This window comes from Eretmochelys imbricata, chromosome 6, assembly GCF_965152235.1.
Source record: "Eretmochelys imbricata isolate rEreImb1 chromosome 6, rEreImb1.hap1, whole genome shotgun sequence".
NCBI lineage: Eukaryota > Metazoa > Chordata > Testudines > Cheloniidae > Eretmochelys > Eretmochelys imbricata.
Genome location: NC_135577.1, coordinates 125,504,331 through 125,528,816, shown reverse-complemented (window position 1 = coordinate 125,528,816; position 24,486 = coordinate 125,504,331). Strand labels below are relative to the sequence as shown.

Here is a 24,486-nt window from a genome sequence, read left to right as displayed (position 1 = left end):
TCAATAGGAGATTTACCATTAACTTCAATGGGAGCAGAGTTAGGCCAATGCTAAGTGCTTTTGAAAATTCCACCTGAAGTGACTTGGCCAGGATCACAGGGAAAGCATGAGAGTCAGAAACTGAACCCAGATTTGAGTCTCAATCCAGGGCCTTAATCACAAACCCATCCTTCCCTACTCATTTTAGAATACGTGAATGACATAGTTGGCTCTACACAGGTTTGGGTCCAGACAACATGGTTAACATGTGGCAGACGATGGCATAAAGCTCTTTGTTTTATGATTACACATTTTGCTGTATGGTGCTAGTGAAACTAGTTTGGCTGATCCTCATCCCTTCTAGCTTTCCATGTGACGGAACATCTCGGAACGCACTGCCTCAAGTGATGCTGGTGCTGCTCTGTGAATTCTGGGAGCTCTATCTCCCAGGCAGCACAGGATGGCTACCAGATTGCTTGTCCTAGTTTATTCTGGGGAAAGCTCAACTCGACTGTATGGTAACTGAACGTGCAAGCCCAGCTGACATGTGACTGTTGTGAAAAGGCTGCTGTGCAGACACCTCAAACATGGCTTTTGTAATAGGGTCCGAGGAGTCGAGCATGACCTAGTCACAAACTGGAGTTGTACTCAGGGTAGACATAGGCACATCTCAACTCGTTATAGTCTTCTTTGGATTTTGCAGGACAGAAATAACCAAAAAACCGCAAACGACAAACCTAAATCTATTTTAGGCTACAACAAAGTTTACCCAGTTACTCATTCTATATCAGAAAGGTGCAATGGGAAATGCCAACTTGAAATGCAAATGGCTGGTCTTATCACATTATTACATCCTTCCCCCACCAATATTGGGGCACAGGGTGGAAACTAGTCTCTTCCCTTCCTCTGTCACTTGCAGCTGCTTCCATCTGCTCTAGGGTGTTGAGAGATCAACTGTTCTGTCCTCCCTGCTAGGGTTCTTAGTTTTCTCTTCAGCATCCTCGTTTCTTCACATCAGTTGGTTTCCACTTGCCAGCCTCCTGGGGAATCTGTGGGTTGGCATCCACAGTGCATGCCTCAAATACATCCTGCAATTCCTGACGAGCTGATGGTTGGTGATTTCTCAGCTCTCTCCATTGGTGACTAAGTCTTTCCAACCAGTGCCCATCATCTTTTCTAGGCACTTATTTTCGAAGGCATCTAGTTAAGTGTCTAATATTTTGGTAGATCTCCAGCTCTCTCAGCCATATGCTAGCACTGAGATTATGTTTACATTAAAAATCCTCGGTTTTGTTTGAGCGCTGTATATCTTTGATTTCCATATCTCACGGAGTCTAATAAATGCTGGGGATGCCTTTCCCATCCTTGATGTCACTTCCTTCTTGAGGTCTCCATGAGTCAATATGAGGCTGCCCAGGTATGTAAACTGTTCTACTTTCTTGATATTTTTGTCTTCTACTTTGATATTACTGCTTGATGCCAGGGTTTCAAGGATGTTTGTTTTAGCATAACTAGTTTTGAGTCCTACTTGGCCTGGTATTTTTGCCATATCGTCTGTGTAATTTTTTGGGGGACGTCATTCAGTTGCACAATATCAGCAGCAAAGTCTAGGTCTTCTATGTATTTGCCATCTACCCACACTATACCAGTGTTTGTATTGCAAATACACTTCATTATAACAAATAAAATGGCTGGGATTGCCATTTCAGCAACTGCTACTATCTAAATTCATTCTTTGTATTGCCTTGCAATAAAAGCAGCATTGTGCACATTCAGAAAAGTATTCATGCTCCTTAAAGACAGTGGCATAGAAACAACATTCAGATCTACAACAAATCTACAACGCTAGAAGCAATTCTTCAAAGAAGTTAATGGATCAGCTACATTAGAGACTGCATCTCCAGCTATGGCGCTCCAAGAAGGTTGTGCGCCTCTGGGTCAACAAAGATCACAGAGTCCAGCCAATAGCACACAAAGCATCTCAGCTGAGGGGATCTGGCTGTGGAATGAACTTCCAAAGGAGTACAGAAAAATCCAGAGTCTAACCAGCTTCAGGAAATGTTGCAAAATCTATTTGATAAACCTTTTTTTTAAATCATAAGCAGAATGGCATTCATAGCATGATCTGCTCCCTCTTTTACCTCACCAGAAAAAACAAAAAAACCCCCAAAAAACCTACGCCCCCAAACAGAGCCTTCTATAACCCGAGGAAGAACGAGAGCCAGAAATTCCATGAAGTCCACTAGGATTTTGCTACTGCCAATCTATTTTATGCAGCAGGCACTAGGGTAATGGGCAGCAGTATAAAACCCTAAAATAGAAATGATCTTTCCGGGGGGGGGGAGCTATTTTCTCTGGTGTTCATTCAATAAGTATTTTTGAAGGCAGAAACTTGTGACTAAGAATTATAATCCAGAGAAGATATAATTGCCACAGCAATACCACAATTAAATCTACAAAGCTGAAACTATTGATGTCACAGTGGATGTCAAACATCATGCACCTTGGGTTGCCCTTATAGGAACACTGGAGAACAAACTTTTACATTCTTGCTTTCTCTCTTTTTTTCCTCCCCTTCAAAAATGACTGCCACGGGTTGAAATCCATACAGCCCTGGATCTGCTAGGCCAGAGATGTTTCTGCATGGTGGAGGAGAGAAGCAACCTGGCTGCCAGATATACTTGGGACCACCCTTAGACACAGTTTACAACCAGTCTTATGGAAATGAATGGTAAAAGCATTCACCACGTGTATTACCGATGCCAAATTTGCACATAATATTCTGCACAACAGATAAATAGTTCTGGGAAACCCACAGATCATCATCAGCTGTTCTAGGGGCAAAGAGCCAGAAACATACAGTTCAGTAACCTAATGTACTTATTTGTATTTTTTTTAAAGGCAAAAAAAAAAAAAAAAGAGTCAAGATAGATACACACATCTTTGGGGAAAATAATCTAAATTCCTTTTCATGTGAAGTAACAAGAAGCAAATATTTAAATTACCTAAAAAGTTTAAGTAAACACTAGAGAATAGGAAACAAGCCAAGTTTCACTAGAACAGAAAGTTCAGCTTCCTGACAAAGATAAAGCAAGGCTTTTATTGAACTAGTTGAAGGGCATTTTAGTTTCAATCCACCCCTTGATTTAAAGCCTACAGAAGGCTACAAAATTGCAATGGAGTTCAATTAAAAAAAAGGGTCCGTCTCTTACCTGTAACGCTGCAAACATCATCATTTCTTCTTCCGTACATTCTATTTCTTCTAAAAGAATAGCCCATTTAGATTGCTCATAAAGCTGGTTGATTCTGATTGCATCGTACTATAGTGAAACACAAACACACACCACACACACATAAAGCACCTGCAAAAGAAGGCCTGAGGCCCTTTACATTTCAAACATATCTAATTAAAAAGAGAACAAACATCACTAGACTTATTTTTACATCCAAATTTCTGCTTGAAATTTAAATGCTAAACCACTTCGACATTGAAACAACCAGAATTCCCTTAACAGAGGCTCAGGCAACCACCTGCTTTTATTCATTTAGCAGAGTCTTGATGTGTAAACAAACATACAGTGTATTTATCATTTGAAAGACACAGGATCGCATTTTCACAGATGGGCAGCTGAGCAGTAGCCCATACAAATGGGCGTGCAGACATTCTGAGTGCAGATACTGATCTCCACTTTTTGAACGTTTGGCCATATGTACAAGACAGAAATAACTCAGTACCTTTGGATTCAAGTCAAAAAAATTGTAGTACTTGAACCGGAGCAGTAAGGCCTCATTTTCTTTCACATCTTGTTCCATGAGCGATCTTGACGAATCCAGCCATCTGCAAGTTGTCAACAGATAACAAAAAAGGGTCTGGTTGAGACTTTGTAACCATTTTAAGAATGCAGTTTAAGTTTTTAGTATATGTCTTTAACTCACCCTTGGTTGATCTTAGCTTTATCAAGAAGTGCTTGTGGCTTGTACATTTTTGCTAAGATTTCTGGGGATGTAATTGGCTGGCTGACAGCAAGTATACCAGGATTCCCTTCTGATAAAGCACTATCTCCAAACCAAGCAGAAGTTGGAGACAGAGGGCTTCCATCGTGAGAATCATAGGTGGGCGTCATTGTTTTGCTATAAAGTCCCGGACTCGAATATATGCTTCCTAACAGAACAGGAACAAACATGTGAAGTCAGCTTGTGTTCAAATTCTGTATGCTCGATGCAAAACAAATACAGTAAATAGATTTTAAAAATCCTGAGACTTAAAAAGAACAAAAAACAAAAAATGGACACTGCAATGCTTGTTTTCCTATGAAAAGCTAACCTATTTTAACTATCCTTGATAAACAAGACAGATCAAAAGTTCACTTTACATTTAATCCATGTGAAAATACTTAGAAATCCACCCTTAGAGGTATGAACTGCGCCTTCTTATGTTTCTACAGCACCTAGCACATTGGGGGTATTACTGGAGACAATAAAAGTAGATAATCTGTTGCTTACGCATTTTGAAAGTCAAAGTTTAGAAGAGTAGGAAAATAAGGAGACAGCCAAAGAAACCACAGGGGACAGGGACAAAAGTCTAATGAGGTGGGGCTCACCTTTCACTGGGCCGATGTAAAGAACATCAGTGCCTACAGAGAAGGAAAGAAAGGAAGTGAGAAGGCAAGAGGGAGACAATGAGAGAAGTCAGAAACAAAAAGGGACAGATGAAGAAAAACATGCACAACTGTAAAAGACTTAGAATATTTTGGTTACATTATGTCATATTTGTTTGTTTTCGCAAGTTGGACTTGAAACCAAAACTACCCTGTTTAAACCATGCCCTAATTAAGTCAATTTTGACAGCCTCCATACATGTGAGATGTATCAGTAAGAGTAGCTGTTGGTATCTACTGACCGAACTTTATGAAATGTGCTGCTTACTCTTCAGAACAGCGTGTGGTCGCCTAGCCTTAAGACCTGCCTTTTAAAAATAGCTGATAATTATTCCATTGAGTCTGGTAAATTTTTCAAGCCCACAAATTCTATTTGAGGGAAGTTTTCAATAACCCTGGGAGTGGTGTATGGGTCATTCACCAGTTTGGATATTTTGACTCCTCACCTCTGTGTAACAAATATGAAAAAGTCTGTTAGGCCTGATCATCACTTGCTCTCTTCAGTGGTGACCACTTTTCCCACTGTGTATATTTGTATTGCACATTGGAACAAAGGTGTAAACTTGAGAATGATATATTTAAACAGATTTGTCTTAAAACTAGAGACGATGTGGTGATATACAAAAAGCTTTTTTTTTTTAAATTTTATTTATTTATTAATAAAATGGCTTTGATTATACACCAATGGCCTGGATTCTCTGAACTCCTTAATGACAATCTGAACAGTTTATTTAACTGCTGAGACACCGGGAGTTAAGATTTCTTAACATGACTGCAAATTGCCTTGCCTCTTTACTGCACTTAATGCTGGCGAGAGTCCAGCTACCCAGATGCAAAGCAGGTCCTGTTTAGCAGTTTTCAAGATACTTGTGTTGCCACAGTGTGTTCTGATCATCTCAGCTGTTTTTGAAAGGGAAGAAATATGCAGTTGATCTCTATTCTTTGTCTCTCCCCAACTCTTGGCATATCTCAAAAAAGCAGAATTTTAAATAAACCAACAGGTCACTCTGTAAAGGCTGCTTATTTTCACTTGAAAATGTGCAAGTCAGATTATATGTGCATTAAGTGGGGGGTGTGTGTACGTGTGTGTGTGTGCAAAAATATTTCTCCAAAGTGTGTAGTACTTGGCAGGTTTGAGCTCAGCATGAAAGCTGCTCTATAACAATTAGATTTTTCAGCCAAGTCCCAGCACGAGCAGAGAGAAATTGAGTCTTTTGGTTCAACTATTTGACTTAAGACTCCTGGTTCTTGCAGAACTTTCAACAGTACATGGAAGGGTTTTCTCTCACTGTGTGTTCAGGCAAACCTGATACTTGGATAAAAAATACTCTCTCCTTATTGTCGTTCTAGAGAATGTTAATAAATAAATGGCCAATGTTTTGGCAGGCTGGCTTTCATCAGGGCACACGGACCAAATAAAGTCCCAACTTCAGAGTATTATTTATGCTGAAATTACAGTCATCAATCCTCAGGGGGTTTATTTGGAAAAAAAAAAAGTATCTCCTTCTTAAAGGGTGACAAAGGGTAGAATTTAAGCATCAGCTTAAGCAGCTCCCTGAAAAGTTAATTAAATAACAAAAAACAAAACATTCCTATCTGTTTAAAAGCAGTATGTTAGGGTACAGAGGTTACTTTACTCATTCATTTTGTGAGTTAGGGGAGGAAGAATTTTTGCAAGGTGGAGATGGATGGTAAAAGGGCAAGAGTGAAGAAGTGAAAGGAGAGATGAGAGATTGGGTTTGTATTAAAACAACGTCTATTTCAGTCTTCAGTTAGGCCATTCATTCATATTGCAAAATGCTTTTCTCAATTCAAAGCAGTTGGTCCAGAATTCTTTAAAAAAGCTATTGTGTATACTCCAAATCCAGTGTCACAGTACTGTCCTTTCTTTAATTCACCAGTGTAAAATACCTGCTCTTCAGAATAAACTTTTCTTACTTAAGATATGCAACTGGCCCCTATGTCAGATTCAGTGGGGGGGAAAAGGGTGGTTTTCCTTTTAAAAAGGAAACAAAGTTTTCTAGCTCACAAGGGTGCAAAGGAAAGATTCCAAATGTGAAAAGGAGGAAAGTGATGTAGAGCTGGCTTCCTAAGTCTGCAGATATCTGGAAATAATGGAGAAGTAAACAGTCTCCATTTCTCTCACTGGAGGTATTCCTTTTAATTATCACACTAAGACCCAGACTTTCAAAAGTGAGGTACAACTACTACACACCTAATGAGCATTATTACAATTGTGTCTGCAAATCAGGCAGATGAGTTTGATGTCGCTTTAGTATAAATAAGATATATTTCCAACGTCTTGTACCCATTGGACAGCTCTACATGGGCGCAGCTGCACCACTGTAGCGCTTCTGGCGAAGATGCTCTATGCCGACGGGAGAGTGTTCTTCCGTAAGCAGAACTACTCCATCTCTGTGAGAGGCGGAAAGCTATCCTAGAGTGAGAGCGTCTCCCGCCAACATAGCCCCGGTGTGGACAGTGCTTAGATAGCTGTAACTTGCATCGCTCTAGGGGCTTTTTGTTTTTTCAAATCTGAGTGATGCTAGTTAAAATCGACTTAAACAGTAATATAGATCTGCCCATTGTTTTTCTTCTGAGGATTAAATTCCATTATTAGCTCTTCATTGCTTCTGTACAGATAGCCAGTGGTCATTCTCTCAGTTCACTGTTTTTCATGCCTTCTTTCAAAAGTATTACTATTGTGAAATGGAAGTGCAATGTAGTTACTTTTGTAAGGCTACACTGGTGCCCTAAAAAGAAAAGGAGTACTTGTGGCACCTTAGAGACTAACCAAGTTGAGCATAAGCTTTCGTGAGCTACAGCTCACTTCATCGGATGCATACTGTGGAAACTGCAGAAGACCTAGGCACTCAATTAAACCAGACTCAACGTGCTTCTATGGTCAGAAGAATGACTGTGTAAAATCAGTGCCATTTAATTCAGCAGATCCACACCCTGTACTCAGTCACATCCCCTTGATTTCTGTCACACATACATCCTAACTACTACTATCCGTGCGGGGGAGAAGATCCTGCTACAGCAGAGTAAGCCAGATTCTTTTCAAGCCTGCAAAAGCCGTGGACTTCATTGAGATCAAATGCAGGCCAACACACTCCACTGGAGAAAATCACACCCTAAAATATGTCTCAAGCAATCAGTTCTCCGCTGCTCTTAGAAAACTATTCCCAATCTATAGCCTTGCCTTTACTAGGAAAAGAGGTGTGTCTTAACACATCCTAAAACCCTAGTGTAGACAAGGCAGTTTGTTAGTTTTAATATGTTAGCTGGCTGAAGGAAACTATAATGGGGAGTTCAGGTTTACCTTGACCAACTACCACAAATTAAAGCTACAAACTTTTGTTGTTTACACTAGGATATTGTTCACCATGTGCTAAAAATACACCTTTTTAAAATACAACGCAATCAGGTTTACACAGTTGTTTCAATGTGCAATACAAATATACACAACAGGAAGAGTGCTTACTGCTGGAGCGAGTGCGTGCAGTTATTCATCAGATTGCCGCCTAAGAGGCAAGCCTTGTGCTCATCTTCCATGCCCACAGAAAAAGTGGGAAGGGAGGAAGAGCCTTGAGAGTAGAGCTGTACGTGGAATGGGATACTGTTGGATACTGGGAACCTGCATAGGAGATTTACACTCAAGTGTGCTACAGAATCGCAGCTCCTCGGTGATCCTTTCTCGAAAGGCTCCTAGAATGGAGAAGGACCAGGGCATCAAAAATTATGTGGAAAAGCTGGCTGCATCCCTTGTTGGAACTGCAGACAGTGAGAAAAGCAGCTACTGCAGCCTCAAGGTAGTAACAGCAGCTGCGGTACAGCTCTATGCCACACCGGAGCCTAGGGGATGATTGCATTCCTTTTCTCCCTAGCTCAGAACCTGGGTGGGGACACCATCTGCCCTTAAGGGATTACAATATATATATATAAAATTGCATCCACACGCATGGGCGAGGACACACACACAGAAACTCATTCAGGTTGCCAAGTCAAGCACTCAAATAGTAGAAAATACAATTAAATTTTTCTGTGCAAACTATTTCCCAGACTCCTTGTTGTTTTTGTGGATACAGATTAACATGGCTACCCCGTGATACTTAACTATTTCACTATTTTCTCCTGCCTCCATACATCTCTGCCTCCTGCTGAATCCATGTTTAAACAGAAAAATAAGAATGACAAATGTGAATGATAAATGGGAACTGTTTAAGAACATTTTGCTAGGTGCCCAGAAAACTTCTTGGCTAAGGGAAGTGAGAGCAGCAATAATACAAATTATATCTGTAAGACAAAAAAAAAAAAAGAGGAGGGGGGGAATTTTGATTAGAAGTTAAAAATTATAGAAAATTGTTAAGGGGTACAAAAGAACACAGAAAATCTACGGCCAGTAGAGTTAAGGACAGTAAGAAAGAGGTGGGTTTTTTTTGCTTTTGTTTGGTTGGTTTTTTTAAAAGCACAAGAGAAACAAAAGGAACCCTGAGAATGGCACTGGTCCATTATTAGATGGAAATGGTAGAGCTATTGATAATAATGCAGAAAAGGCGAAGGGTTCAATAAATATTTTTGTTTTGAATTTGGAAAAAAGCCAGATGTACCTGCCACGATAAAATATTTTCCATTCCAACTGTAACTAACGAGGATGTTAAATAGCAGTTACCAAAGTTAGACATCTTTAAGTCAGCAAATTTGGATAACTTGCATCCAAGAGTTTTAAAAGAGCTACCCCAAGAAACTCTGTGGACTATTAATGTTAATTTTCAGTAAGTCTTGCAATACTAGGGAAGCTCGAAAGGACTGTGAAAAAGCTAATGTTGTACCAATATTTTAAAAGGATAAATGGGATGACCTGGGTAATTATAAATAAAGAATTAGAAGAGGATAATACAATTAGTGCCAATCAACATGAGTTTATGTAAAACAGATCTTGTCAAACTATCATTTTGATAGGATTACAAGTTTGGTTGATGTTATACTTAAGACTTCTACAAGGCATTGGATTTGGTTCTGCACAACATTTTGATTAAGAAACTATAACATACAAAGTCAGCATGGCACAGACGTCTCAAAATGTAATTATAAATAAGGAATCATCGAATGGGTGTGTTTCTCTTGAAGTCCCATACGGATCAGTTCGTGGCCCTATGTTATTTAATATTTTTATTAATGACCTAGAAGAAAACAAAATCAATAATAAAGTTGCAGATGACACAGATTGTGGGAGTGGTAAATAATGAAGACGACATGCTACTGATAAAGAGTAATCTGGATTCCGTGGCAAATTGGGTATAATCCAACAATATATGCATTTCAACCTTGCCATAATGTAAGATCATACATTGAGGAACAAACAATGAAGCCATACAAAGGAGGGGAGGGGTCCTATCCTGGAAAGCAGTGACTCTGAAAAAGACGTAGGGATCATTGCGGATACCTAGCTAACCATGGGCTTCCAGTGCGACACTGTGGTCAGAAGGGCTAATACAATCCTTGGATGCATAAACAGGGGAATTTCAAATAGGAGTATGGACGTTATATTACTTCTGTCTCCAGATCAGGGTCTGAATAGCGGGCAGTAAATAAGGAATTCAGAGATTCGGATTTTTATGGCCAGAAGAGACCTTCGTGTTCATCTAGTCCAAGGGTCTCAGAGTCCCAGCCCATGAACCTCCCCACTGCATCCCGTGGCGGAGAGACCCATGCAGCCATGCTGCCGGCTGTCGGAGGCAGGCGCTGCCCCCTGCAGCTCCCATTGATTGCGGGAACGGAACAGAGATACCATCACTAGTCATGGGGCAGAGTCAGCCATGAAGGCAGAGTCACTTTTTCCCCCACAATGAACATAAACAAGTCAACATACCGAACACCTATCTGATGCCCACCTTGCTGCAATCCTGAAGGTTTCAACTGCTCAGTCACTGAGGCCAAACATCAACAAACTGACAGAACTGAAGCGTTGCCAGGTGCCTGGCAAACGTTAAACACTCTCTGGCAGGTGAAGAATCGTATAAAGTTGAATGACAATTTTATTATTTCTAAGAAATTCGAAATAAACAATACAATATAAACGTTTTCTTTTCTGAACACCATCTTCAGTGACAGTATTGGCCCGCTGGGAGGATCTGAGGACTGGCAATGGCCCTAAGGTAAACTGAGTTTGAGACCCATGATCTAGTCTAATCTCCTGCATCATGCAGGCAGTTGGACTTCCATGAATTAATTTCTGCCTCACGTCCAACAGTTGTGGTTGAACTAGAGCATATTTTTAAGGGCTTGTCTAGAGAGCACTGCAGTGTGGTCTATGAGGGTGTGAAGTGTACAGCTCCCTAGTGTGTGGTGCTGTAGTTGCCCTGGGTAGACCTATGTAGAACATGAATGAAAAGATACCTAGTTTGTATTGAATGTAGTCCTGTAGGACTATATTAACACACACTAGGCATCTTTTCGTTCTCACCAGCAGGATCTATATGGGGCAGTTATGAGTGAAGCACATTAGAGCGCTCTACAGCTAACACCCCACAGAACCACACTGTGGGGCCATGCTGCTATATTGAAGAGCCCTGCATCAAATTTGTGTTCCCAATGCAGGTTCTTAAATACAGAAATCAAATCACCCCTTAACCTTCTATTTGGGAAGCAGAATATAGTGAGTTCCTTCAGTCTCACTGCCAGGCCTAGTTTCCAGTCCTTTAATCATTCCCATGGCTTTTCTCGGAACCCTCTGCAATTTTTCAGCATCTTTCTTGAAGCGTAGACACCAGAACTGAACACGGTATTTCAGTAGTGGGCACGCTAGTGTCAAATACAGAATTGTTAGTTTCCTCACAGGATTTTCTATCATGCTCATCCCTAGAGTCTCAGGGCTTTGCGAACACTGATTTATTTTCCCAACGCCCCATGAGATGAGGGAGATGCTATCCCCGTTTTACAGATGGGGAAAGGGAGGCACAGAGAGACGAAAGTAAAATGTATACACTATGTCACAGTTCCTGGGCAAACTGCACCTCTGACACCTCCTGATTTGTGTTTCCTGTAAGCCATGCAGCAGGCTCTCAAGGGCAGCGCAGGCAAGTGGGGAAGAGGAGCCCCTCCCCAAGTCTGGCCCGGCCCCGCCGGCGAGAGGAGACCCTCCCGCAGTTCAGCCCCGCTGGAGCTGCGGTGGCTGGGGAGAGGCACCTCTCACCCAGCCCCACCTGCTGGGGCGAGAGGGGGTTGCGGGGAGTCCTCTCCCCCCACTGCAGCCCTGGGACAGCTTGCACCACAACCCCCATATCCGCAGTCCCACCCCAGAGCCTGCACCCCAACCCTCTGCCCTAGTCCCGAGCCCTCTCCCGTACCCCTCATCCCCAGCCCCATCCCAGAGCCCTCACCACCCACAGCACCCAACCCTGTGCCCTGAGCCCCCTCCCACACTCCCAACCCCTCAGCCCCACCCCCACCACACGGGACTTCCGCACATGGACATAAAAAAATTAGAGGGAACACTGCTCCTAATCTATCCGGCTCAGGATCAAGCCGTTACCTCCATTGGGGTGGGGGAGAACTCATCACATAAATTCCACCACATCCAGACTGGGCCTTGGGTTGCAGTCACCTGGAATTAACCTATCACCTCAGCAGGTGTGACCTAGGCTCAGAACTTGCAGTTTTATCCCTTCTGAGACCAATGGCAGTGATCAATACAGTGACCAGACAGCTTCCTTAAAGTGAAGTATTATTTATTTTTAGATCAAAGGCATTTCAGCAAAAAGATCTCTTAAAACCAATAAAGCAGACTGTACACACATCTAGCTTTTCCTTAAGGCTTACCATTCCCTGGCCCCACTTCTTTAGACACCCTCCACAGAGCCTCTTCTCTCTCTAGATACAGTAGCTGACAAGTAACCCAGCCTCCCTCCTAGACTCCCTTAGGAGTGCTTTTTAACCTTTTAGTGTTCTTTTAGTCTCTGTGCTGGACACTGGGAGATACCAGGTTTGCAACGCCTTGGAGACAATTACTGAAGCTAACTGCTTGCCTCGCTGTCTTTCAAGTGCATACTAAGGTGTCCTTATTTAGCTCTAAGTTGCTTTCCTGCTTGCTTTTCCCACAGCCTCCTATTAAGCTGGATCAATATACTCAGAGAGAAAATTCTAACCAACCGCCACAGCTATACAGTAACCACATCTCAGTGACCAGTTCACATCAATGTCAGTAAAACTATTACACATCAGCATTCATAGGTTAATATATAGCAACGACACCGGGGAGGGGGAAGAGAGCAATTCCATGCCTATCACATGCTAATTTGGGGCATCCAATCTGAGACACTGAAAACATGATTTTTCAGGGTATGTAGTATTATGGAACAGGCAAAGCATAACTCCCACTGTCTTTAGTTACAGGTATGAGTGCTCAGCACTCCTGAAAAATCAGACACCCACAGTAGGTGTAAGGCACCCAGAAAATGAGGAACACACAGCTAGTGGCTACCTGTGAAAAATTTGGTTTAAGTGACTTGCCTATAGCATCACACAGGAATTCTGTGACAGTGGCAGGTACAGAATTCAATTGCACAGAGCAACATTCAACTGCCTTAACTACTTGCCCATCCTTTCTCTTCCTGCAACCCCCGCCTCATTCACCTTACACCTTTTGCAGCAAATGAGACAGTGATTCCTTCAGACAACTGACTCTTCCCTATACAACTCTGAGCTTAGGCCTGCCCATCCCAGCACTTGCAATGGGTAGGCATCCCATTGCCAGGGATATGCTGTGCACTGAATGAAACAGCGCTCCTGTGGAAGAGAGACTATGTGATCATGTAACTAAAAACTATCATAATGTATCAGCACAAAGGGGTAAATTAAGGTTTCCCAGGCAACCTTAGCTCTGGCATTTCCTAACTTCTGAGCACTTGACTTTGCATTCTTAATGTACTATTTCCTTTCTTCAAAAAAGCACGTCATTGTGTGTTATCATATTGACACCCACAAGGGACATCAGCAGGGTTGGAATTTTTAGATCTACCACACAGACCTTGGCTCTTGTGCTAATGGCGTAACTGACAGGAGTAACAGGTTGTAATCCTCTATATGCACCAGCAGTAGAAAGGGCTGAGACTCTTTGCCAGAGGATTTCGCAGATACTTACTGACTGCAGAGGATCAGTAAGATTAAGCGATTGTGGGTTTCATTTCAAGCTCTGTAGTGGACTGTACTCTAGTAGGCACAGACTCTTCTGCCCATTTTCTCTCCCTCTCCCCAGTCTCCAATAACCTACTTGTTCCTCATCCTCACTGACTGAGTCCCAGTCTCCCTTCCCCAGATGCCTCATCCAATCTCTCAGTGCCTCCCCCAGTTCCAGCTCCTTGTCCAGCCACTCCCTGCACCTTGGCTCCCTGTAAGATCTGGCTCCCCTTCCTCCTGACCCACTGATACTCAGTCTCCTTGTCCAGCCAGTAAGTGTGTCATCCTCTGGTTTCCAGTTCCCCTCTTCAACTCCTGCTAACCTCCAGTGTGGATCTTCCCAGGCTCCTAAATCTACTCTCTCCCTCACTGGCTCAGGTCCCCTCTCAGTTCGAATCAGGTGGCTTCCTCTTCTTTGCTGACTGGGTATGAACAAAAGTGGGGCATTAAGAGCAGAGAAGAGACAAGCTCTCTGCTCTCATTTTCTGTGTCTGGACCCACCAGTCTGGAACTGCTGGGAATTTCAACTACAAGGAAGTTCTGCTTAGTCCTCTGCAGCACTGGACTGAAACATGCCCAGTGTGGATAGAATCTTCAGGGAATTAAGCTGCAAAGCTCTAGCAAAAAGAAAAGGAATACTTGTGGCACCTTAGAGACTAACCAATTTATCTGCGCATAAGTTTTCGTGAGCTACAATTCACTTCATGGGATGCATTCAGTGGAAAATACAGTGGGGAGATTTATATACATAGAGAACATGAAACAATGAGTGTTACCATACACACTGTAAGGAGAGTGATCACTTAAGGGGAGCTATTACCAGCAGGAGGGGGGGAGGGACCTTGTATAGTGATAATCAAGGTGGGCCATTTCCAGCAGTTGACAAGAACGTCTGAGGAACAGTGGAGGGAAATAAACATGGGAAAATAGTTTTACTTTGTGTAATGACCCATCCACTCCCAGTCTCTATTCAAGCCTAAGTTAATTGTATCCAGTTTGCAAATTAATTCCATTGTTTCATGTTCTCTATGTATATAAATCTCCCCACTGTATTTTCCACTGAATGCGTCCGATGAAGTGAGCTGTAGTTCACGAAAGCTTACGCCCAGATAAATTGCTTCATTTCGAAGGTGCCACAAAGTACTCCTTTTCTTTTTGTGTATACAGACTGACACGGCTGCTACTCTGAAAGCTCTAGCAAGTCTCTACTGAACGTGTCTGAACTTATTGATTTTTTCAAATGCTTATAACTACGACAAATTTGAGCAGATTTTCTCAGGGATGGCAAGAAGCACAGTCCTCACAAGGCCATAACCTCTGCCAAATTTCAAGTTCCTGCTCCAAACCACAGGAGGTGCTAGAATTTCCTTTACAAAATGGCTATATATTTTTCAACATGGGCAAAACAATGTATTTTCCCCCAATCTCATTCCCCGAAACAGATTTACCATTTTAGCTGAAACTTAAATAAATAAATAAATAAATAAATAAATAAATAAAGTCTGACTAAAGTGGACACTGGCATGGAAAATTTCAGACTGAATGGTTACAGTTTGGCAAAGTAAGGCTACGGTTTAGTCACGAGTATTTTTAGTATAAGTCATGGACAGGTTACGGGCCACGAGTTTTTTATTGCCCATGATCTGTCCATGACTTATACTAAAAATACCTGTGATTAAATCTTTTGGGGGGGGGGGGGACCACACACACGGACGGACGAACGACACTAGGGGGACGCTGCTGGTGGGGGCACAGAGGGCCAGCGGCACCAGCTGCCGGGGCCAGCAGACTGTGGCTGCTCTGGCCGGACACCCGGGGACCGCGCCTGGGGCCTCCGGAGCAGCAGCTGGTGTGGCCGTCTCCGGGGCCACCTGAGGAGCTGGCCCCGGAGCCAGCTGCTTGGGCGGCCTTCGGGTCAGCCACACTGGTCTCTGTAGAAGTCACGGAATCCGCGACTTCTGCGACCTCCATCATAGACACCGAGCCCTACCTATAAGCAACTGAAAACAGGATCTTATAATAAATGTCAGGTAACCTTAGATGTCAGCAGCACTATCAGCTTTGCCTACAGTTATTTGCCTAGAAGTCCAGCGTCTACTGGTCAGGGAATCTCAATGTGCAGAATGTACCTCTGTAAATCCGTAAGCATAGAGTAATCATTTCAGGTCATGCCTGTCTCATGTCACATGAGTACTCAATAGCACAGAAATGGTAACAGTGCAGTACCAGGGCAAACTGAACAACAGCTGTTAATTATCGTGAGGATATTCAAGTTAAATATATGCAATTTCTATTTAATGGGATAGAAACTTTACAGTTAAATGCATTTAACTAAATCACAGCAAGCAAACATAGGCTCATACGCCGAACTAAAGGCAGCACTTAAAGATGCAGAGATGCCTTAACCCCACACCAGACCTGGGTAGCCAACTGATTTGGGTGAAGGGAAGGAAAAAAACTATTTTCACTCGATTCCCTTGCTAGTTCAGAATCATTGGTGGTTCTGATAATGTCAGTGTTATGTCCACCGCTGATATTTTAAGAGCAATTAAGGAAGATATTACAAGTGTAACTTCTTGTCTACACTTCCCTTCCTGTGCTTGATTAATAAGCAACATCTTTAGAAGACATGCAGTTCTGAAACATGCAGAGAACTAGAATGTACTGCTGAAAGCATTTGTAAAGGTCCATTCTAGTTTAAGGTTCTCATGACTGGTGCAATATTCTCCTTCAGTTACTGGATTTACAACACCACCAAGGTGAAAGCAGTTCTGATGAACAACAGTTCAATTTTTCAAACAGACTAAGTCTGGCTCAATTTAACATTCACAGTAAGTAATGCATCCGATGAAGTGAGCTGTAGCTCACGAAAGCTTATGCTCAAATAAATTTGTTAGTCTCTAAGGTGCCACAAGTCCTCCTTTTCTTTTTGCGGATACAGACTAACACGGCTGTTACTCTAAGAAACCACAGTAAGTATATTTTCTCTGTAGTGCAATTGTTCTGTTTCTGTGAGCCACTGTTCAAACTATCTACCAGATATGCAAACCATTCCACCATTAGAAATTATACAATGAACAAAGAACATGAGGTTAACTTTTAATATTAACAGTCTGAAGCTTGTGCCTTTATATAAAGAATACTAATACAAGTAAAACTCTTTCAAGCTTTATGGAATCTGCTTAGAATAGAGAACACCCATTGTTCAGCCTTTCATAATTCATACAAAGACAGAATTCCTGCAGTAACACAGTGACAAAGCCAACATGCAAGTCATTCTATATACAAGTGCAGCTAGGTATTTGTGATAATATGGGACAAGGAAAAGCTTAGAAATTAATAAAAAGACTGGACACTCCGTTTAACTCCCTCTGTAACAGGGTAAGAAAACACATCAGTAACATACCCTAGACACTAAAAGAATCAGACTCAACTTTAAAAAAATAAAATCAAAATATTTGGCATTGTTCTATTTTACATATGTAAAAGCATTTAGAATTCATTCATACAACTACTAAATACTAAATAGCTCTCAGATGACTTCTGCAAAGTTTATTTGTAATGCATTTCTTGTGCAGGCACCAATGGATTAGGTGTGACCAATACATCTTTCCCTTTAACATATGCTCCAATATACTACTTGACCTTCCTTCCCCTTCCTCTTGCTCCTTTCCCTTCCCAGCCTCCTTCCCCCAAATAACTCCAGAAACAAGTTTAGGCTCACCTGATCCTGGAGTGATTAACGGTCCCTCCAGTTCAAGCGCCTCATCTTCACTTTGGTCATCTATCTTTCTCTTCTTTTTTTTTGTTGGATCCCTGGGTTTCCTCAAGAGAGAGAGTTCTTCTGGATGTCTGATGTCTGGGGAGAAAATTACCATTTTAATAAAGAAAAAAATTGTTTCTACTGTTGACAAATTCAAATAACTTGCAGACTTTAACCTGGGAAATTGTCCTGCAAACAAGGCTGTGCGCGTGGAAATAAACAAAGATTTTGGCAACACTTCTCAGTATGGAATTGTCAAATTAGCCTTTTTTTTTTTTTTGGGGGGGGGGGGGGGGGGAAGGGGCGCTTAAAAGGAAATAAACCTGCAATTGTTTCCTGGCCAGATTTCCTGATCGAAACCGCTTTGATTTTTCTGACCATTAATAGGCTGAGGATGGATTTCTTATGAGCCAGTCCAGGTGCAGTTTCTGGGTTTGACCCTTATTACCTGAACTAACTGAGCTATTTGTACAGGTAATCACACTTTCACATAAACAGGTACAGTACATTACACTGAAATATTTCAAACGCATGTTAGTCAGACTGGTTGTTGTGGCAAAAAAAAGACTCATGGTATGATGCAAAGCATTTCAACTATTGACTAAGATTTTAAAAAATGGGCGCCTAAATATGGATTTGGGCGCCTAAATGATTGGCCAGAGCAGCACTTCTGAAAAATCAAACCACTCATTTAGACGCTGGAATACAGGTTTAGGAACCTATCTTGAAGGACCAATTTTTAAAAATCTTGGCCACTGTGTTTATTTTCTATGATTAAAGTAAACACTCCACAATACCTATAGAATATATACCTGCATTTGATAAAACACTGACTATTATGCCACAATTTGATAAAACCCCTACATTAGCAAAATGTAAAATGGGTTTATAGATTTCCCATAATCTCTAAAGCACATTATACAAAGAAAAGGGGTAACAAAACCTTATGATTTTTTAAATGAAGCCCCTCTAAGAGTCAGTTTGTGTCACAGAAATTATGGCCATGACAAACATGCAGGCTTTAAGTGTACTCTTATATTAGTTACTGTGAGTTTTGGCTTTGTTCTAGGGCAAGAGAGGTTTTGGGGCACCATATTTCTGACTGGCTGCTGAGGAGACCTAGGGATAGATTCACTAAGGTACTTAGGCACCTACATCCAATTTTTAGGCACCACTGAGATTAAAAAAACCCACTCAGCCATCACCTAACCCTGTAGACACCCAAATTCACTCGGCACCTATGTTTCTGCCTGTGAGCATGCATACTGCCTCCCTCTCGACATCCAGGTGCCTGCCTAAGCCCCAGAGCGACCCATGCACTAAGGAAAGATAGGCACTCCTCCGTCTAACTCACTTGCAGGGCCCGAGCCAATAGGTGTGTTCAGAGGCCACCTAACTCCACTCAAAACATCCAGAGCCAGAGCGAGAGAGAACGAGTGTATAGTCTGGTGGGTAGGACGCTCACCTGAGAGATGAGAGCCCAGGGTCCAGTCTCTCTGCTTCAATGACTATTTAGCCAAAGTGGAACAGTTTCAACAGGAGACTGAGGTAGACCCACATAAGAATATGCCACAGCTCAATACTTAGGGCACCTACCTAAGAGGGGGCAGATGCCTCTTCAAATCCCACCTCTTCTCATGAGGTAGAGGGAGAATTTCAACTGGTCTCCCAGACATCCCAGGTGAGTACTGAGTCACTGGGCTAAAGGTTATGCAGGAGGTCTCCTCCTCCTCCCACCACCCACTAGTCTCCTCCCTGCAACCCAGCCTTAAGCACCTAGCTCTGTGAGAGGGGTGGGGCTTAGCACACACCCCTGTCATCAGCATCTCCCATTGGCTAGCTTAGGTGGCTACCCACCTAGCGTGCTAGCTTTTGTGAATGGCAGTCTAAGATGCGATCTCTCTACCTTCATTGTGTAGGGAGTCAAGGTGCTTAATTCAGACTCTGAGTCACAGTGTTGTTTCTGTGATCTCCTCGCCTGAGTCCCTTTGCGAGTTTAGCCCCGAGAAATCAATACATGCAAACTGACATCTGAGAAAGGGAAAAGGTGGGTGAGTGGATATCTTTTATTGGACCAACTTCTGTTGGTGAGGGAGACAAGCTTTCGAGCCACACAAAGCTCTTCTTCAGAGACCTGTGGTGGAAAAGCTTGTCTCTCTCCCCAACAGAAATTGGTGCAATAAGAGATATTACTTCACTCACCTTGTCTCTGTAATATCCTGGGACTGACATGGCTACAACTACACTACATACATCTAAAATAAGATTATACAAAGATTGCTTATTGTGATGAACTGGACAAGAACGTACAGGGAAGGATTTCAGGTGGGGCTGACAAAAGAGAAGGCAAGCCCTCTACTCTGCCCACACAACTGAGGGTTTACACATCTTCTGAAGCACAGAAATAAAAATTTGTTCTTCATCCCTGCGTGCGACCAGGATACTGGATGATTCTGAATTAGAGGGGAGAAGTGGATTTAAATTTGACAATTAATAATTCTGTTACACAGAAAACCCTCCCAACCCAAACCCTTGTTTCAATAACAGATGTTTGATTTAAAGCAATAGTGTCAAATTTTATTTTTTGACTTGACAAATTTCAAAAGATTTAAATTTTCTGATATCAAAGGGGCTCTATGGTACGATCAGATTAAAAGGGTAAACCTCTGAAAAACGTTTTTTCTGTTGTTTATGGGTCTTCATTTAGCCAATAACTTCTCCCTTGTTAACAGACTACAGAACTGCACCAGAGGTATCAATAGTCAGAGCACTAGACAGGCGGATGTTAACCAACCTGCCAGCTACAGCCATCCTGAGCAGGGTTAATTAAAATGCTGGCAATATACATGAATACCACCACAGGCAGAGCTGCACCACAGGAAGATTTTAGAAATAATGATAGTGCAGGCACGGCCAAAATGTCTAGCCCAAAGCAGCCATCAGCAAAATACACACACTAAACCACAAGATCATTTCAGACAAAGATGGTGCTTTGCTTATACCTGTCTGCACCCAACTCTTACTGGGAAAGAGCTCTATAGGAAAATGAAGCCCACCATCTATCAAAACATAGAACTAATCCATAAACAAATTAGATGGAATTCAGAATTCCCTTGCTGAAACCAGAAAAAAAGAAGTTCTGTGGGACTGATATTTGAGTAACTAAGCTGGGAAAGCATTCACCTGGACATGAAGCCATTTTATTGTAAGGACGAAAGACGGCAACATGCAGATCTAAGCTATAAAATATGTCAAGTGAAGATTATGAATAAGCATGGAAAGTGGAGTTTCAGCTGCAGAAGAGCTTTATCTGTGCTCTGAACTCCACTGGCTGCTTTTAACTAGTTTCAGCAGACCCTGCATGACAATGGCAGGTAATACTGAGTTAGCACCATGTAAGACTTTGAATTCTTAGAGTAGCAAGGAAAGCAACCACATTTTCTTTTTCTAGCATCACATAGAGTGCTCAGGAAGACACTTCCAGCCTTTAAATGTTAAGAAACCAAACAAGTTTTACCTTTGATCACTGTACAAGCTTCCCATTGACAATAGTGGTTTGCTGTGGATAGTATGTAGGTTGCCACAGCACTATAATTAAAATTGGAACTTGGCTCTCACCACATAAATGAGTTGGCACATCTGCATTATGCTCTAATGAGACAGGTGTTTTTTAGTCTTCTGGTTGATTTCCATACTTTTTGGCATCTTCCTAAACTAGAAACTTGCTAGGGAAATGCCAGGATAAAAAGTAAGAATCACGGATGCACTCTGAGCTAATTGCCCAGTGTTTGCTTTACAACAATCAGTCACAGTTGAGGATCAGATAGCTGCAGTACTCTAGTGAAGGCTAGCTATATCCATCAAACCTGAGGGTTTGTCTACACTTACAGCACTGCAGGGGCAAAAGTTTACCAGAGACACTACCTATGCTGATGGAAGAGCTTCTCCCATTGGTGTAGGTACTCCATCTCCCGGAGAGGCAGCAGCTGTGTTGACAGGAGAAGCCCTCTATACAAGCAGTTAGGTCGGTATAAGTGTGTTGCTCCGAGGTGTTGCTTTTCAAACACCCCTAAGTTACACACTTATACTGACATAAGTTTGTAATGCAGGCCAGGGCTAAGTGCTTAAACCCCAGGACTGCTCCTTTCAGACCCAACTCTCCAGTATAAATATCAGTGCTAGCCATCTTACTTCAAGCGTGATGACAAACGATGTATTCACATTTTTTTTGTCCTGCATTTTAAATATAGTGCTATTATGCTGCTGCTGGGGTTCTTCCCTGTGCAGTACTCAGTGAAAATAAGTGTAGTTACAATAAAAAGAAAATAATACAAGTTACAAAGAAAAATATTTACTGCATTTTCCAAGGTAAGATGGCTATTATTGGTCTGCCTTTTGATATCTAGTATTTGTATTTTATTCTAGCTTTTTTTTTTTTTTTTTTTTTTTTTTTTTAAAACTACAGACCCAGTGACAGGATAGATCATGTTTCCTCAGTGCTGCTGAGGCTTCTTGTGCCAATAATCTGACTATTAAAGCACCCCAAATACCAACTTCAATAGTTATGAAGAAGCTGTTCTGTTCCATCACGTCAATTTAAGGATTAAGAGTTCCCTGCAGCACACATTAACAACATTGTAATGACTCCAACCACCAACTGTGTGAATGAAACACTTTTAGAAGCTGAGTTCCTTTTATGTAAGCCACTGTTAACTATAAGCACTCTGCATTTTTTGTTTTCAGGCTCTGATTTAGAGAAAAACCACCCAAGGCCACCTTCTGTCCTAGATGTTCTCAAATATCTAGGTGGGCCAGTTTGCTTAGCATACACAAGGCATTCTCAAACATGGTCATTGTGTGGACCACAGTATACAAGATTGTTTCAGACCACCATACATCTTATTTATGATAGTGCAACATCCTTGTGGTGAACACTGCAACTGCTTCTATGGAAAATGGTAGTAAAGTATTTCCGAGTTTTAGTTGTCTAACATATTTAGTCCTTTTTGAGAAGGTTTAAATCAGTCGACTTTTGCACTTTCCCCTCGTCCTTGACTTAAGCCTCCTTAATTTACTTATTCTTACTTTAAAAAAAAAAAAAACAAAAAACCCCAAACGCCCACACATGCTTTAGATACCTTGACACAGTTAAGTTTAGTTTCACTAAACACATGTATTTTGTGCCTTATTCAAAGTGATAACTAGGGTGTATATGTAGGTAGTTATATTGATAAATTATTGTACACAGTATAAATACATACACTATGCAAAATCTGTTGGAATATCTAAGATTGTTGTGCAAGAGGTAGTTAAACTAGAAATAGCATAAAAAAAATCAAGGCAACTGCAATTTTATATTCCTATGTTTGTTTACAGTACATTAGCAACTGATATTCCCTTTCAGCTGAAAGCCAGCATTAGTTTCTGGAGCAAAAAAATCATTCAAATGAGATTCAAGAGACAAATAGGCTTCCAAAGGGTGGGCTATAAACCAGCCTAGTCTTCTGAAAACAATTCATTCTGGAAATTAACCAACATTGACCATCTGATTTCAAAGCAAGTTTTTACAGTTTTCTCCCAGTCACTTATGATACTCCCTTCAGATGGAGATATATTGAGATTACATATAGAAAGTTTTAGGAAGCTGCCTTAAAAATGTGTTACCAGATCACTAGTAAAAGGTATATACTTTTTAAAAAAACTAAAATGGTATTATCTTATTACTCATAAAAGTTTGACAACTTTAGCACAGTTAAACTACTGGCACAAATTCCACAGCCATTATATCCATTTCTCAGCAGCCTCATAAATTTAGCATTGCTTACCCAGAAACTCTAGGAATTTTAGCCCATTAGATAGCCATTTTAAAATGTATTTTTTTTCCCACCTCAGAGCCTGTAATAGCTTCAATGTGACTACTAAGTCAAGTCTTCCCCCAGACAAGTAATTCAAAAGGAATTCCTTAAGAAAAAGCTAGCAACATGATTTTAACTTAAGTTAGAAATATGAAACAAAATTGACGTAGAAAGCAACAATCAATAAATAACACATTTTATTGAAGTACTTTTTAATCATTCAGTAAATTATTGGGGTGGGGGGAGAAGGTCTGTGTTCTACTACATATGATTAGTACATTTACAGAGGATCTTAAAACATGTTTTGAATAAAGAAACGGCCTTGGCAAACATGGTGTTTAGTTTTTGTAGCTAAAGCAAAGAAGTTCCAGGAGTTTAAGGACTACCAGATGGTAGTACTGTAGTTAATTAGAAACTGGGACAAAAAGTAGCTATATAGCTCCAGATCCCAGTACTTATTTTAACCATATAAAGCAAGAGAGACTCCCTTAATGGGTAGAAGTGGTATAAAACACTTTAAGTCCTTCAAATAGGTTTGCACTTTTAACCAAGTTTCAGGTCACTTGACACCTGTATAGGTTAGTTTGCTGAAATAATTCACTGTTAAATATATCCAGTGAATGGGGTAAAATATATCAAAGGCATAATCTCAGTGGGAAGTGAATAATTAAAGTCAACTGGATTTCTGCACTTTATTTCAGTGGAAGCAGGATCTCACCCGCATAAAGTCACTTTGAAGGGACAGTGCTCCAGTAAACAGTTGGCAATTCAGGAGAAATGTCACTGTGATCATGTGAGGAAGCTGTACTGAAAGTATAGTATTTTTACAGCTATGCCAGTCCTACTCTATTATCAGCAATTTTGTCACCATGCGGTTGTGGGAGTTTTTTTAAGTCTATCATTTTGCACAAGAAACAACAGGACTGTACGAGAAAGTTCAATCTAGATTTTTGTATTTTTCTAAAGTTTATAAGGGCTTGTTTCTTTACACCATACTATTATTAAGTAAATGTATGACAGCCCCTCTGTTAACTCACTCACACAAATATGC

General features: G+C 41.3%; 1 protein-coding gene across 3 annotated transcripts in view; it reads right to left on the bottom strand.

Annotated features, from left to right (window-relative positions):
• The window catches only part of FERMT2 (FERM domain containing kindlin 2), a 98,593-nt gene that overhangs the window by 17,570 nt on the left and 56,537 nt on the right, over positions 1 to 24,486 (bottom strand). For all 3 annotated transcript variants that reach the window (XM_077819615.1, XM_077819614.1, XM_077819616.1), the window contains 4 exons: positions 17,542 to 17,676; positions 3,916 to 4,141; positions 3,715 to 3,817; positions 3,192 to 3,299 (listed from right to left, as the gene is read on the bottom strand). In XM_077819615.1, coding sequence (XP_077675741.1) covers positions 3,192 to 3,299; positions 3,715 to 3,817; positions 3,916 to 4,141; positions 17,542 to 17,676 — 572 coding nt within the window. The remainder of the gene's footprint in view (positions 1 to 3,191; positions 3,300 to 3,714; positions 3,818 to 3,915; positions 4,142 to 17,541; positions 17,677 to 24,486) is intronic.